We start from the raw sequence: 14,952 nt of genomic DNA on the forward strand, positions 1-14,952 counted from the left end.
TGAACATGGTTTTCTTTACTATTTCGAATTTCTGAATTCTTTGCCCAATTTTGGCTTCATCAGAAAAAAGTTCTCCCTTACTCACAGATGTCAGATGTTGTGGGGAAGCTACCAAGAAAGTGCATTAAATGTGTGTATGTGGAGCAAACCATGCAAATTAATTCTCCCACTAAGCCTCACTGTTTAGGACAAAAGGTGTTGGAGAAGACTGTGTGCTCCTCATGACACCTCTCCATACAAAACATCTTGACCAGAGTTGTGCTGCCCTTAAACTCCTCTGGAATTTCCCTTTTTCTGTGAAGAGTGCTGCTCATGGCTTGGAACAGGAATGGTTTTGGCAGCCCCTTGGAAAGCACCACTTGGGGCCGTTCAGTCTCCAAGTCTGCAGGGACATTTCTGAGGATTCCACAGCTGAAGCTGAAAGGCCAAGGCCGTGCTGTGCCTGAGCTTTGTCACACAGGAAGCCCTCAGGCACTTACCCAGGACGGCGCTGACGTGCTCGGGCAGGACCCTGGAGATGCCCCCCAGGAGCCCCTCAGCTGTGGGGGCAAAGCCCTTCACGTGCCCCGAGCGAAGGACAGGCAGCAGAGCTGGGCTGAACATCTTCCCTGGGGTCAGCAAAACATCTCCTGCAAACAACAGTGTCAGCTCAGTGCTTCTGTTTAAAACCTCTTGAGAGGTTTAGAATCAAAAAATCCCAGAATGGGTCGGGAGGGACCCCAAAGCCCATCCAGTGCCACCCCTGCCATGGCAGGGACACCTCCCACTGTCCCAGGCTGCTCCAAGCCCCAATGTCCAGCCTGGCCTTGGGCACTGCCAGGGATCCAGGGGCAGCCCCAGCTGCTCTGGGCACCCTGTGCCAGGGCCTGCCCACCCTCCCAGGGAACAATTCCTGCCCAATATCCAGCCTAAATTCTCCCTCTTTCAGTTTGTACCCATTACTCTTGGTCCTGTCCCTCCATCCCCTATTCCCAAGTCCCTCTCCAGGTCTCTTGGAGCCCCTTTGGGCCCTGCAAGGAGCTCTGAGGTTTCCCTGGAGCCTTCCCTTCTCCAGGCTGAATTCAATGAATTTGTCTCAAAGGTGGGGTGTTTTGTGGGAATGCTTCCCTGAACAGGTTCTCTCCCAGTCCTTGTAGCAGGCCTTGGGAAGGAGGCAGAAGTGCTGCCCACTCTCCCAGAGCAGTGGACACCAGCCCTGCCCAAAAGACCGATTAACCCAGGCTGATGGGCACAGCCCTTGGCAGCCCCTGGCCATGCGAATCCCTCGGGAAGAAGGATACCACACCCAGAGTGGTGTCCCCGCAGCTGCCCGGGGCTGGCGAGGAGCAGTGCAGGGAGGACGCCAGGAGGATCTTGCGCACGACGCCGAAGCCGCGGCCGGGGATGCCGGGAGAGCCCAGGCCGAGCAGCACATCGCCCTCGTCAGCCCTCTGCAGCCCCAGCAGCCGCTGGCCTCGCTCCACCGCTCCCACCACGAACCCGGCCAGGTCACAGTGCCCAGAGGGACACGGGGCCGCCACTTCTGTCACCTCCCCACCTACGGGGGAGAGAGGGGTCAGCACCTCCTGCAGTGGGGTTTGTGTTCATTTTAGTCACAGAATGCCAGGATGGTTTGGGTTGGAAGGGACCTTAAAGCCCATCCCATTCCCACCCCTGCCATGGCAGGGACACCTCCCACTGGCCCAGGCTGCTCCAAGCCCCAGTGTCCAGCCTGGCCTTGGGTACTGCCAGGGATCCAGGGGCAGCCCCAGCTGCTCTGGGCACCCTGTGCCAGGGCCTGCCCACCCTCCCAGGGAACAATTCCTGCCCAAGATCCCATCCAGCCCTGCCCTCCCCTAGCTCAAAGCCATTATTGTAACACAATTTTAAATTTATGGCATCTTCTAAAGTGAACAGCTTATGCAGGGACACACAGCCTAAGAACTTTCAAATCTCTTTTTAAAATCCTTCTTGGTTTCTTACTTCACCTCAAGACTCCAACAAACCAAAGCTTCATGAAAGAAGAAGCGTTTTTATGATTATTATTTCTGGTACTCATGTGGCACCTCCCTGCTAGGACTGAGTGTAGAGGATGGAAGAAAACATTAACGTTGAAGAGTGTCAGGCTGCCAGCTCTGTTCTCCTTTGTTCAGGGATAAAGAAGGAAGAACAAGGATCCAAATGCACAAATACTAAACCCCTTCTTCCTGTGCTGACCCATTTTACAGACAAGGAAGAATTTAAGCACAAATTCTCAACTGTTTTTTCCACCAAACAGAAACCAAGAATTCCAGGGCCACATTCTGCCTCTGCCTCTCAAGTCCATTTCTCTGGTGATAAATTCAACATCAGAACCTTCAAATCCCAGAGGAGAGGAGTGTCCATACCCAGGAAAGCACACCCTGCACTCCTGCAAGCCTCAGCTATTCCTTCTTTTATTGTTTCCATCACTTCAGCATCGAGTTTGCCACAGGCCAACTGGCTGAGGAAGAAGAGGGGCTCAGCTCCCTGAGCCAGGAGGTCGTTGACACACAGGGCCACCAGGTCCTGCCCGATGGTGTCGTGTCTTTTACAGACCTGGGCAACCTGCAAAACATGGTGGGAATGAGAAACAGGCAGAACTCAGTCAGTAATCACTGAAATCAGCAGAAACCTTCTTTTCTCTGAAAGGAATCACTACAGGACTTTCATGGAAGACAGAACCTGGTGCATTACCTGGTTTAAAGGAAGAGAAAATAGCTCATTTTCTTACAGAGCAGGCAAAAAAAACCAGAAAAATCTATTTTGCCTTTATCTTGGAACATTAGTTCAAATTCCAGCTACAGCTACCCACAAAGTGTAATTTTGGGTGGGTTTTTTTGTTTACTGTTTGGAATATCATCATGGAATCATGGAATGGTTTGGGTTGGAAGGGACCTCAAAGCCCATCCAGTGCCACCCCTGCCATGGCAGGGACACCTCCCACTGTCCCAGGCTGCTCCAAGCCCCAATGTCCAGCCTGGCCTTGGGCACTGCCAGGGATCCAGGGGCAGCCCCAGCTGCTCTGGGCACCCTGTGCCAGGGCCTGCCCACCCTCCCAGGGAACAATTCCTGCCCAATCTCCCATCCAGCCCTGCCCTCTGGCACTGGGAAGCCATTCCCTGGCTCCTGGCCCTCCAGCCCTTGTCCCCAGTCCCTCTCCAGCTCTCCTGGAGCCCCTTTAGGCCCTGGAAGGTCTTTAATAAAGCACAAACAGTTCCCTCAGAGAAGTTGCTGTTTGGTTTTAGAAGAAGTCCTCAAGGTGTCTGCATTTCACAAGTAGTGAAACCTGGTGTTGTGGCTTCCATAAAGTGCTGACATTTCCAGCTCTCAGGGATACCCTGGAGCATCCTGCTCAGCTCACGGGGCTGCAGAGGGACAAAGATTGCACACAGATCACAGAATTATAAAATCATAGAATTATTTAGGGTGCAAAAGACCTTGAAGATCATCAGTGAATAAATTTTCAAGGAGGTACCTTTTAGTGACACAGTGCAGAAAAGGTGCAGAAAAGCCCAGGACAGAGGGATGGGCGAGGGGAAAACGTGGATAAATATCACTGGATTCCAAATGATGAGGGAACAGCACCCAAACAAAGTCTGGGCTTGGATTCCTGATTGATTTCCCTGGCTGCTGGATTTAGGAGAGCTATGGAAATGGGCATCCCATGGTCTTTGCTGCACGACAGCACCTCCCTCCCACTGCTCCAGGAACAATCCGAGCAGGCATCAGCCAACTTTGCCTTGGGCAAGGAAGAACCTTGGGAACAGTCTGTGGAAACACAGTTGGGAATGTCTGTGTGCCAAGCAGTTGGAACAAAGACTCACAAGGGCCAGCACCAATCACTTTTTCCTGCTCAGAGGTGTCCCAGGATGTAAGACTGCAAAAGACCTTTGGAATGACTCTGCTCAGTCTCCTGCTGTTTGTTATCCTGGCATTAAAGGCAGAAACCATTTGAAACAAGGGATATTGCTGTGCTTGACAGTGAAAGGAGCTTCAGATCTCCACTCTCCTGATGGCTGAAAACCTCCTGATTTAATATATAAATAAATCCCCGGGTCAGCTTATCCTGATTTGATACATAGATATATCCCTGGCTCCATTTATTCTAATTCAGTACATAAATGTAATTCCTAATTCAGCTTATCCTGTGTGTTCTTGGCTAATTAAAATTCTTTATCTCTTGGCTTCTGTTCCCCTTTAATGTTTATTTTTTCCATCCTTCCTTTCCCCAGTGCTCTGACAGAGGTACCTGTGCTCCCTTTCCACACACAATTTATTAGGCTGAGTCTGCCAGTTCTCATTTCAACACCTCCCTGTGCTCCTCCACACAGATCTTTCTCAAAGCCAATGGACCCTCTATTGTATAGCAGAAATTCTGGGGTTTAGTGCCTCAAGTGTTCAGCTAAATTCTTGGTTTATTATCATTTCATCCCAAAATATCCACATTCTCAACACACCATGCCCGGACCTTGCACAAATTACCATTTACAAAGTTCAGGTGCCCATTGCAGTGGACTCAGGAGTGTTTGTAGAGCTCAGGAGGGTGCAGGTGGTGGGACTGACTGTGGCACTGAAACAGCCCTGGCAGGTGACATCAGCTTTGCTGCAGTGGGGCTGCCAATTACCTGCAGTTTGGGTCCAAGGCTCTTGGTCTGGGACACCAGGATGGGATCATCGTAACCAGATGCCTTCAGGTCAAAGAAAGCAGCAAAGCCTCCTCCTTCTGATCGACTTCCTGCCAAGTACAAACATGGCAAGGATCAGATTTATGGGAAATAAAAAGACCCAAAAACTCTCACCAAGACAAGAACTGTAAATTATCACAGAATCCCAGGATCCCTGAGGCTGGAAAAGCCCTCCCAGCCCAGCCAGGCCCAGCTGTGCCCCATGCCCACCTTGTCCCCAGCCCAGAGCACTGAGTGCCACCTCCAGCCCTTCCTGGGACACCTCCAGGGATGGGCACTCCAAACCTCCCTGGGCAGCCCCTGCCAAGGCCTGAGCTCCCTTTCCATGGGGAAATTCCTGCTGCTGTCCACCCTGAGGCTGCCCTGGCCCAGCCTGAGGCCGTTCCCTCTCCTCCTGTCCCTGTTCCCTGGCAGCAGAGCCCGACCCCCCCGGCTGCCCCCTCCTGTCAGGGACTTGTGCAGAGCCACAAGGTCCCCCCTGAGCCTGCTCCTCTGCAGGGTTTCTATTACTAATATTGTATTTATTTATTTATTTATGGTATTCCCATTATATTCCTCTCCATTCTGCACCTCTAGGAAGCACAATCACCTCCATGGCAAGGCAGGCATTTCTTAATTAACCATAAGAAGAGTGACAAGAAAGAAATGAATTTTCTTTCTTTGTGCTGATCCCAGCCCAGTTTCCCAAGCTCAGTTTTAATGCCACAAGAGCATTGCCCACCTCTCAGGGAGAAAAGAACCAATATTCTGAGGGGACTCCCAGATTGTTCGCAGTCCTACCTGCCCTGGTGCCTTTCACAGCTGATGTTGGGGGCAGATGACTCAAAGCGTCCCTGGTTACAGCTCCCACGTGTCTGTCCTTGTACATCAGGGCCCTGTGGGGAGGGAAGGACGTGCTGGCAGCAGCAGTGACCCATCAGAGATGGCCCAGATGTGAGGGGCAGGAAGGAACATCTGGGCTGGCCCCGTGCTCACGTACAGGGGCTGTTGGAGCAGCCGCAGGCCCCGGTGCCCGATGTCCCTCCTGAACGTGGCCCCCTGGAAGTGGATGGTGGCCACGCCCCTGTTGGCTTCTCCCAGAGCTTCCATCAGGTCCTGCTTGACAGCAGTGACGGACAGGACTCTGCCACCACTGGTCACCACCCTGCCATCCTTCAGCGCTGTGCCCCCATGGAACACCTGCAGCCCCAACTCCTTGGCTTGCAGAAGCCCTGCAAAAACAAAAGGAATCCTCTGGGGATTTTGAATCACATTCTCTGCTGACAATCACAGAATCAAGGTGGGCAGAGCCCTCCAGGATCACCCAGTGCCACCCCAGCAGCACCAGCAGCACCCCAAAGCCTGTCCCCAAGGGCCACATCCAGACTCCTCCTGAGCACTCCCAGAGACAGTGACTCCAGCACTCCCTGGGCAGCTCATCCCAAGGCCTCACCACTCTGGCAGGGAAAAATTGTTTCCAATCTCCACCCTGAGCCTCCCCTGGTGCCATTTGAGGCCATTTCCTCTCCTCCTTTCCCTTGGCACACGGCAGCAGAGCCCGATCCCCCCTCACTGCCCCTCCTGGCAGGGACTTGTGGGGAGCAGTGAGGTCCCCCCAAGCCTCCTCTGCTCCAGGCTGAGCCCCTCATCTCCCTCAGGTGCTCCTCCTAGGATGGTTTTTCCAGATCCTTCCCCAGCTCCAGTCCCTTGTGTGGATAAAACACTGAATATTGAAGTCCTTTTATCAGGCAAGGGAGAAAAAGAATAAAGGTTCCCAACTTCCTTTCTTCTGAGAAACAGCATCACCAGTGAAGGGCAACCCACTGCACTGGCCCCAGGAATCCTCTTCTGAGCCATCCAGTAAAACATCATGAAATTCCAAACTGGATTGGGCTGGAAAGTACCTTAAAGCCCATCCAGTGCCACCCCTGCCATGGCAGGGACACCTCCCACTGGCCCAGGCTGCTCCAAGCCCCAGTGTCCAGCCTGGCCTTGAGCACTGCCAGGGATCCAGGGGCAGCCCCAGCTGCTCTGGGCACCCTGTGCCAGGGCCTGCCCACCCTCCCAGGGAACAATTCCTGCCCAAACTCCCATCCAGCCCTGCCCTCTGGCACTGGGAAGCCATTCCCTGGCTCCTGGCCCTCCATGCCTTGGGAATTGTCTCTCTCCAGCTTTCCTGCAGCTCCTTCAGGCCCTGCAAGGCCACACTGAGCTCAGCCCAAAGCTTCTCCTCTCCAGGCTGAACAATCCCAGCTCTCGCAGCCTTTCCTCCCAGCAGAGCTGCTCCATTCCTCTGCTCATCCTGGTGCCTCCTCTGGCCTCTCTCCTACATGTCCATGGATCTGGGGCAGCCCAAACATAAACAAAGAAATCACACAGGAACAGAAATAAGGGATCCAGAAGCCACCAGAGGACATATCCCTACCCTGTGCCAGGAAAGCTGTGCTCTCTCTGGGAACTGGGAATAATCTGTGCAGGGCTTTCCTATAGGAAATCACAATCCACAGCCATTTCCTGTCTGGATTCTCCCCTCTCCCTAACATTAAACCATCAATGCTGATGTTACCTCAGCACTCCCCCACTATTCCCTCCTGCCCACTCAACACAATTCCCTACAAACACGTGGAGCTGGTACCCCACAAACACTCACAGGTCTGACACAGGGAAGCAAAACTGTTCAGGGTTTTGGGGTTTTTTTCAGATTCCTGTTTGGAGGGGAGGATAAGGGAAGAGGAGGAACTGCTGCCACCACCTGGGAAAATGAAAACCAAGCAGAGTTTTCTCCTTGCCACGGACTCAAGGGATTCTGATATATCCAATACCCAAATGGATATTGATATCTAAATGAATGTTGAATGCCTGTATGAATCCTGAATATCTATGTCTAAAATCTAAGTTAATATTGAATACCTATATGAATATTGACCACCTATATCTAATATCTGAGTTAATATTGAACACCTATATCTAATATCTAAGTTAATCTTGAATACCCATATGAATATTGAATATCTAGCTCTAAAATCTAAGTTAATATTGAATACCTATATGAATATTGAATATCTATCTCTAATATATAAGTTAATATTGAATACCTATATGAATATTGAACACCTATATCTAATATCTGAGTTAATATTGAACACCTATATCTAATATCTAAGTTAATCTTGAATACCCATATGAATATTGAATATCTAGCTCTAAAATCTAAGTTAATATTGAATACCTATATGAATATTGAATATCTATCTCTAATATATAAGTTAATATTGAATACCTATATGAATATTGAACACCTATATCTAATATCTGAGTTAATATTGAACACCTATATCTAATATCTAAGTTAATATTGAATACCTATATGAATATTGAACACCTATATCTAGTATCTAAGTTAATCTTGAATACCTGTGTGAATACCGAATATCCCTGTGCCCACCTTCCCCAGCCCCTGGGGCCCTGTGAGGAAGGTGCCCCACTCTGGTGATCCCAGGGCAGATGGAGGAGGCTGCAGCGCTCCTGTTTCAAAGGTCACAGCCCCTCAGGTCCCACCCTGTCCCTCAGGTCGGGCTCTGGCTGAGTCCACGTGGCCTCCTGGCCCCAGGCAGGAAAGGCAGGCTGTGCTGCCAGCACTGCCTCAGGCTCCTGGCACTCTGTGCCAGTGCTCCCCATGGCCAGGGCACAGCTGCTGCAGGATGACACAGTTCCATCCTTCCCCATCACCTCCTTGTCACAGCAGCAGCAGCAGCAGCTGAGAGCAGATTTAACGCTGCAGGTGAGAGATCTCAGTGAGGAGCATTCCTGCCCCAAGGACCAGGAGCAAGGAGCAAGGCAGGCTCAGAGGGGGATCCAGGGGAGCTGTACAGACCTCTGGGAGCAGAGGGAGATCCAAACCCACGGAAGGACTAGGCTGTAATTAAATAGCGAACAACCTGCCAGAGTTACCTGTTACCTCCATGCCTTTGTCACAGTCTCCTGGGTATCCTGGGCTGGCCATGACCACACACACAGCAGTTCTGTTCTCTGACCAGGCTGGCATGGAGCTGCAGAGTTTGCCATCAATTGTTGCCTGAATCACTTCATAAAAATCATTTTTAAGCAGAGGGAGAATTACCTGTAGAAAGTTTTCAGAGTGATGGACGTTAACTTTTATTTTGCTGGCTTGCTGAAATTCACCTTAGGGAAAATTCAATTGGTGGAATAAAACCTGTGTATGCCAAGCCAGTAGATTTGGAAACTCTGGGTGAGCATTCCATTTGCAGCATCTTTTGGCACCAGTCATTAATTTAGAAACACAAGGTGTGAGCTTATGTAGAAGGAACATGAATTTAGGCCCCTCCCATTCTGCTTCTATCCAGAACCACAGAATCTGAGGGACAGTGTTTTAACTTAAAACCTTTAACTAATAATTCACAGGAGCTGATGAGCCAAAATTTTAAGTTACCTCAGACATTGTCTAAGATGTCCACATCCAGATCTTTCCCTAGAAATAAACTACAACAGTAAGAGGTAAAAGAATGGAGCATCTTTAATTTTCCAGTGTGTTTCACTCACCTGGCACTGGGGATCCCCAAACTGGCATTTAAAGTTTAAAATCTTCACCCCCTCTTTGGTCAGCATCAAACCTGTTTGCAGCACACCTGGACACAAAGAGCACAGCCAAGCAAATGAACTAAAACATTTCTTTCTTTCTTTCAAGAACTTCTTTAAATTAAACAGAGCATTTTGGAGTTTGGGATTCATTTCTGCAAATCAGAAGGCATTAGGAGCAAGGGTCCTGCAAGCACTTAGATGCAAGTCATAATAATTCCTCAATACCTGCAAAAGTGAGAAGCAGCCACCTGAGAACAGGGCACCACATTTCAAACCCCACAAAGCAAAGGTTCTCTGGCATCCTGCACCCAACTCCGTTCTTACTCAGCTCCCACTCCACTCTTACTCAGGCATTGTAAAAAAAGGCCCCAAAAAGCAGAAACTAAAGATGTGGGTTGGATCCCAGCTCTTAGAGGTCTGAGATCTCTTCAGTCCAACAGCAGCCCTTGGCATTATGTGACACCTGTGGGCATCACCTGCCTTTTCCAAAATAGCCTCTGGATAAAGACCTGAAGAAAATGGACATTGTTGTATGTAGGAGTGAGCAGTACAGCAGGACTGAAGTATCTGTTATGCCCTGAACTGCAAATAAATCTGTTTTATTTAAAAATATTTAATAAAATCATTGTGCTTTAAGGAGAAAAGACCAAAGTTCTCTCCCAAACAAAGAGCTGTGAACCAAATGAGTGAGGCTTAACATTGCATGAAAAATGAGCTGCTGCTGGGTTTTTTTATACAAATAGCATCTGGAACTCAGAAGCAGCCTCTGACAATGGAACTGACCTGGATAGGGGCTTACCTTGGCTTTCAGGTGCTCACTCACCTACATAGGCTGCTCCTTCTTGTCTCATGCTGTCCACGACGTGCTGGAGGATTGCACCCCTGATTTGCTCTAGAAGAGCTTCGGGAACCTGACAACCAAATCAAACCCACTGAGGCAGTGCTGGCATCTGCTGGCCTTGCTGGGAGGCCTGGAGTGAGCAGATGCCTGAGCTCTTTGCTGCTGTCCCAGCCCAACCCTTCTCCTTCCCTCGGGGTGCTGCTGCCTGGAGGATGGAAATTCCACTCCTCTGCCTCCCGAGGTGGTTTGGGTGGTTTGTAAGGAGGTCTGGGACTGGCAGCCTGGGCTGAACGCAGTCAGAGTGTTTCTGTCCTTGGACAAACCCACACTGATGTGTTGGAGCAGCTTATTTAGAGCAGTGCTTTAAGAACCAACAAGAACCCCCAGGTTATGTTCACAGCACAAAGGTCCCAGGCACACAGGGAATTCTGCAGGGGTTTTTGGCGTGATGTGAATGGGAGCAGAGGAACGCCAAGTTTAGGAGTAAGGGAAGAGGTAAAGGAGAGCTGCTCCAGAGAACAGGGGCTGATTAAACTCCAAAGAATGCCTGTTAAGGTTTGAGCCTTGGAATCCACTCCAGGAGACACCGGGATGGCAGCAGAGGGGGCCCTAAAGGGGCTGTGCTGAGCAGAGGCTGGGGGGCAGCAGGGGCCGTACCTGAGGCACGGGGCAATAGGCTCCCATCCCGGCAGTGCTGGGGCCCTGGTCCCCGTCCAGCAGCCGCTTGTGGGGCTGAGCCGGGGGCATGGAGGCCACGGTGACACCGTCGGTGAAACAGGAGCACTGCGGGGAGAGACACGGGCACAGCGGTGACAGCGGTGACAGCACCCACAATGGCCACAAGAGGCCACAATGGCCACCAGAGGCCACAATGGCCTGGCCCAAGGGACAGCACTGCTGGGCACAGGCTGACGCTCAGTTCTGCTGGGAAATGTAGGAGTTGCAGAAGCCCAGACTGCAAGGGACACTAAAGCCCATCCAGCCCCACCCCTGCCATGGCAGGGACACCTCCCACTGTCCCAGGCTGCTCCCAGCCCCAATGTCCAGCCTGGCCTTGGACACTGCCAGGGATCCAGGGGCAGCCCCAGCTGCTCTGGGCACCCTGTGCCAGGGCCTGCCCACCCTCTGAGTAAAGAATCCATTTATTTCTGCTACAAGCTCATTGGCCTGAGGGAATCATTGTTTCTTTCTCATGTTTAAATAACCAAGAAAAATGGTGGCTCTCATTACAATTCCCTTTTGATGAATCCGATTTTGACCTGTCAGTCGCATGGACACACACCAGTCCTCTGGCATGTGAATAGTCTAAAAGAGGCACTAAATATTAGCACAAAGTTATTGATGTAATAAGAATTACCAAGGCAAAGTCCATAAAAACATGTTTTGGGTCACTTTAGGGAAAAAAAAAATCATTTCCCCCCTAAAATAATCACCATAAAAGCAATATCATTGTTAATGTAGAAGAAAAATCTACTAACAATATGCATTGATTAGCACGATACAGGGCTTAGATTGCATGTTATATATATGCAATATATTTATATTTCTCAAAGTGCAAATAAACAAAAAAAACCCATTTGAAATTTGAAACAATAAACTTGGGTGTGTCTGCAGAAGCACAGCAATAATGCCAAAGAGTAAAAGCACAACATCACACCATCAATCACATACAGAAAGTTCTTCCCCTTGGAGCAGTTCTTCAATAACAACCATCTCTCCAAACATTCTGTCCTATAAAAAACAAAACAAAGTAAATCCCCATTTAGCAGACATGAATCCACTGCCTAAATCCTCTCTTCATTTTCTTTTAACAGAAAAATCAATGTATGTGGGAAGTGCCAGCTTGCTTAAATGCCAGTGGGGAAGGCCAATGGAATTTCATTTGGACCTAAGAAGGCAACACTGAAATTCTCCTTATCAGGCCTGGGAGACAAGGAAAAATTAAAATTTGGAGAGGCAGGGCAGTGGGACTCAAGGCTGGAACAGGAGTTCAGTCACAAAACCTCCAGGCTCTGCCTGAGGCACACAGGAGGAATCTGAGGAGACCCAGGGAAATTCCTGAGTCGAATGAACAAGTTTCTCCCAAAAACACTTGTCTCCTGTAGCTAGAATTACAAACTCCCAGAGTACAGAACACCAAGACTTGGATTGCCAGGGATTAATTAAGGATTTCTCCACCTGCATAATCTCCTGGACAGCTCTGCAGGCCTCCTCCTTGCTGGCTGCAATGGTCACTTCTTTCCTGGCCGCTGGACCCCGCGCCCGCACCACTCGCGCAGGGAAGTCAGTGCTTTAAGGAAAGCAGAGTGGGGGTCAGGCATCCCTACTGCATCCAGGGGATCCAGGGAAATCAGCAGTTTGCTCCTGAATGCCTCCCACAGCCTCCCTTTTTTCCCCAAGGGATTGAAGAATAACCCATCAGGAAAACACATTCCCTGCTAGCCCGTCCTGTCCTGCAGGCGAAGGACCCGGAGCCCTCTGAGAACAAGAAATGCAGGAATTCTGCTGTTGGTTCTGACACCAACTCAATGGATATCCTTGGATAGGTCACTGAACTTTTAACACCTCCCAGTTTCTTCCCAGGCTGTTATTTTATTCCTGCCATAGGCTTGGAAAGCTGAACTCCTTGGTGATTTGTAGTTTTACAACACCACATTACAGCTCACAATCCCATTAAACACTCGGGGTTGTGAGGTTAAGGCTGAGTCAGGTCTGGCACGTAAAGGATCTGTTAAATCTTATCCCACTCTACCTCCCGAATTTCCCCACTTAGTCTGAAACACAAACTAAATCCAGACATTAAAAAAGAACAGAGCATCACCATGTTAATTAATGAATTTTAACTTTACCCAGTCACCGTCTGGCTCGTGAACAGCCAAACAAAACATTTTTTGAAGGGCTGATTCTGCACACAGATTTCCTGTTTCCTGAAAGAACACCTTCCTCTCCTTCCCACACTATGATTTCCATTAGGTTACAGCTCACCCCCAGTTTATACCCAGGCAGGCTCACACCAGGCTCCCTTCCTCCCCATCTTGCTGTGCAGACCTGGGACAGTTTTCCCTTTGGAGCCTTGCGCTTGCTGACAGGCAGAGAAGGTGTTGGCCTTGTCTCCATGGGGCAGCAACACAAACTGGACATTGTTACAGAGCGAGACCAGGGAAAAGGTTGGTTTTAATCAGAAAAACCCTGCAGGTTCCATGAGTTTATCCCACACGGAACACTTGCCAGCAAAGACAGGGAGCCTGGGAACACAACCCACAGGCACAGAAATGGAACCATTTTCTTTAGTTATGAATATTTGACCAGAACCTTCCAAATCACCATCAGAGAGCATTTTGCTGTATCTGTCTGGGTAGAAATGATAATTAACCCTTAATTAACAGAAAGATTCATTGAAATATTTTTCTCCATTATAATTTTTTGTCTTTTAAATGGCTTATTGAGCATCCTGAAGGAGCAGATGGAAAGAAAGAAGAGCTGGGATCTCAGAACAGAAAAATCAACCTGCTGCAGTTCACAGAATCATGGAATCATGGAATGTGTATGTTGGAAGGACCTTAAAGCCCATCCAGCCCCACCCCTGCCATGGGCAGGGACACCTCCCACTGTCCCAGGCTGCTCCAAGCCCCAATGTCCAGCCTGGCCTTGGGCACTGCCAGGGATCCAGGGGCAGCCCCAGCTGCTCTGGGCACCCTGTGCCAGGGCCTGCCCACCCTCCCAGGGAACAATTCCTGCCCAATCTCCCATCCAGCCCTGCCCTCTGGCACTGGGAAGCCATTCCCTGGCTCCTGGCCCTCCATGCCTTGTCCCCAGTCCCTCTGCAGCTCTCCTGGAGCCCCTTTAGGCCCTGCAAGGGGCTCTGAGCTCTCCCTGGATCCTTCTCTTCCCCAGGTGAGCACCCCCAGCTCTCCCAGCCTGGCTCCAGAGCAGAGGGGCTCCAGCAGCTCCACACCTGCACCTTCATTACCTGTCTCTAATTACAGAGCTCATTAATTCAGCACCTTCTGCAGAAGAACAAGAGCTGAGAAGTTCCCGAGCCCTAAGTGAAGGCTACAGGCACAAGTGACTCTCAGAGGAGCCCCAGTGGCAGCACATTTACCTGATGATGAACCTACAGGCTTCCTGCGGGTTGCTGAAGGCTTTCCAGCGGGCCGTGGCGATCCCGTGCCGATCCAGGAAGGCTTTGCTGGAGCTGCTGTTGGAGGCCAGCTGGGCTGCCCTGGCAGAGGGCCCAAAGCACCGAACTCCTGCTGCCCTCAGGTCATCAACAATCCCTGATCACAGAAATAGCACAAGCACCAAGGGGGCTCCTTGGGGACATCGAGCCATTGACTAAAGGAAATTCCCATCACACCTTTGTTATGCTTTCCTTTGTCTCAGATAATTCATTCATCCTTAAAACGAGGTTCTGAATATCCACCGACCCTTCTCAGCCTGCAGTTTTAAGGCTCTTTAGTTACTAAGCGCTCTCACAGTTACCCTCCCCTCCCCATTTTAAAGCAGAATTCAAGGTGCCGATTTTTTCTGTCAACCTAATTATATTATTTGATATTATTATATTATATTATTATATTATGTTTATCACATTATAATATTTTCATCTCGTTTTTACACTTTTTTTTTGGTCAACTTAGGTTTATTTAAGTCTTTGATTAACTTACCAGCTGCCAAAAGAGCTTCTGGGCCAACTAACACAAGCCCAATGTTATGATCTTTGCAGAACTGGGTAACAATAGTGTGATTGCTCACTAATACAGCTGAAAAGGAAAGATAATTAAATGATCACTGTAAAGCCTAAAAAGGAACAGGAGATGAGAATATCTTTTTTCCATCTCCCTAAAAGTG

The 14,952-nt window shown here is 49.7% G+C and overlaps 1 protein-coding gene across 3 annotated transcripts in view; it reads right to left on the reverse strand.

The window, feature by feature from the left end:
* LOC116440419 (trifunctional purine biosynthetic protein adenosine-3-like) overlaps positions 1–14,952 on the reverse strand; it is a 32,267-nt gene that overhangs the window by 14,073 nt on the left and 3,242 nt on the right. For all 3 annotated transcript variants that reach the window (XM_032101230.1, XM_032101228.1, XM_032101229.1), the window contains 14 exons: positions 14,769–14,864; positions 14,207–14,381; positions 12,283–12,394; positions 11,776–11,835; positions 10,762–10,887; positions 10,087–10,174; positions 9,225–9,310; positions 8,616–8,784; positions 5,665–5,896; positions 5,466–5,560; positions 4,626–4,735; positions 2,367–2,565; positions 1,286–1,537; positions 480–629 (listed from right to left, as the gene is read on the reverse strand). In XM_032101230.1, coding sequence (XP_031957121.1) covers positions 480–629; positions 1,286–1,537; positions 2,367–2,565; positions 4,626–4,735; positions 5,466–5,560; positions 5,665–5,896; positions 8,616–8,784; positions 9,225–9,310; positions 10,087–10,174; positions 10,762–10,887; positions 11,776–11,835; positions 12,283–12,394; positions 14,207–14,381; positions 14,769–14,864 — 1,950 coding nt within the window. The remainder of the gene's footprint in view (positions 1–479; positions 630–1,285; positions 1,538–2,366; positions 2,566–4,625; positions 4,736–5,465; positions 5,561–5,664; positions 5,897–8,615; positions 8,785–9,224; positions 9,311–10,086; positions 10,175–10,761; positions 10,888–11,775; positions 11,836–12,282; positions 12,395–14,206; positions 14,382–14,768; positions 14,865–14,952) is intronic.

This window comes from Corvus moneduloides, chromosome 2 (genome assembly GCF_009650955.1).
Source record: "Corvus moneduloides isolate bCorMon1 chromosome 2, bCorMon1.pri, whole genome shotgun sequence".
NCBI classification, from domain to species: domain Eukaryota; kingdom Metazoa; phylum Chordata; class Aves; order Passeriformes; family Corvidae; genus Corvus; species Corvus moneduloides.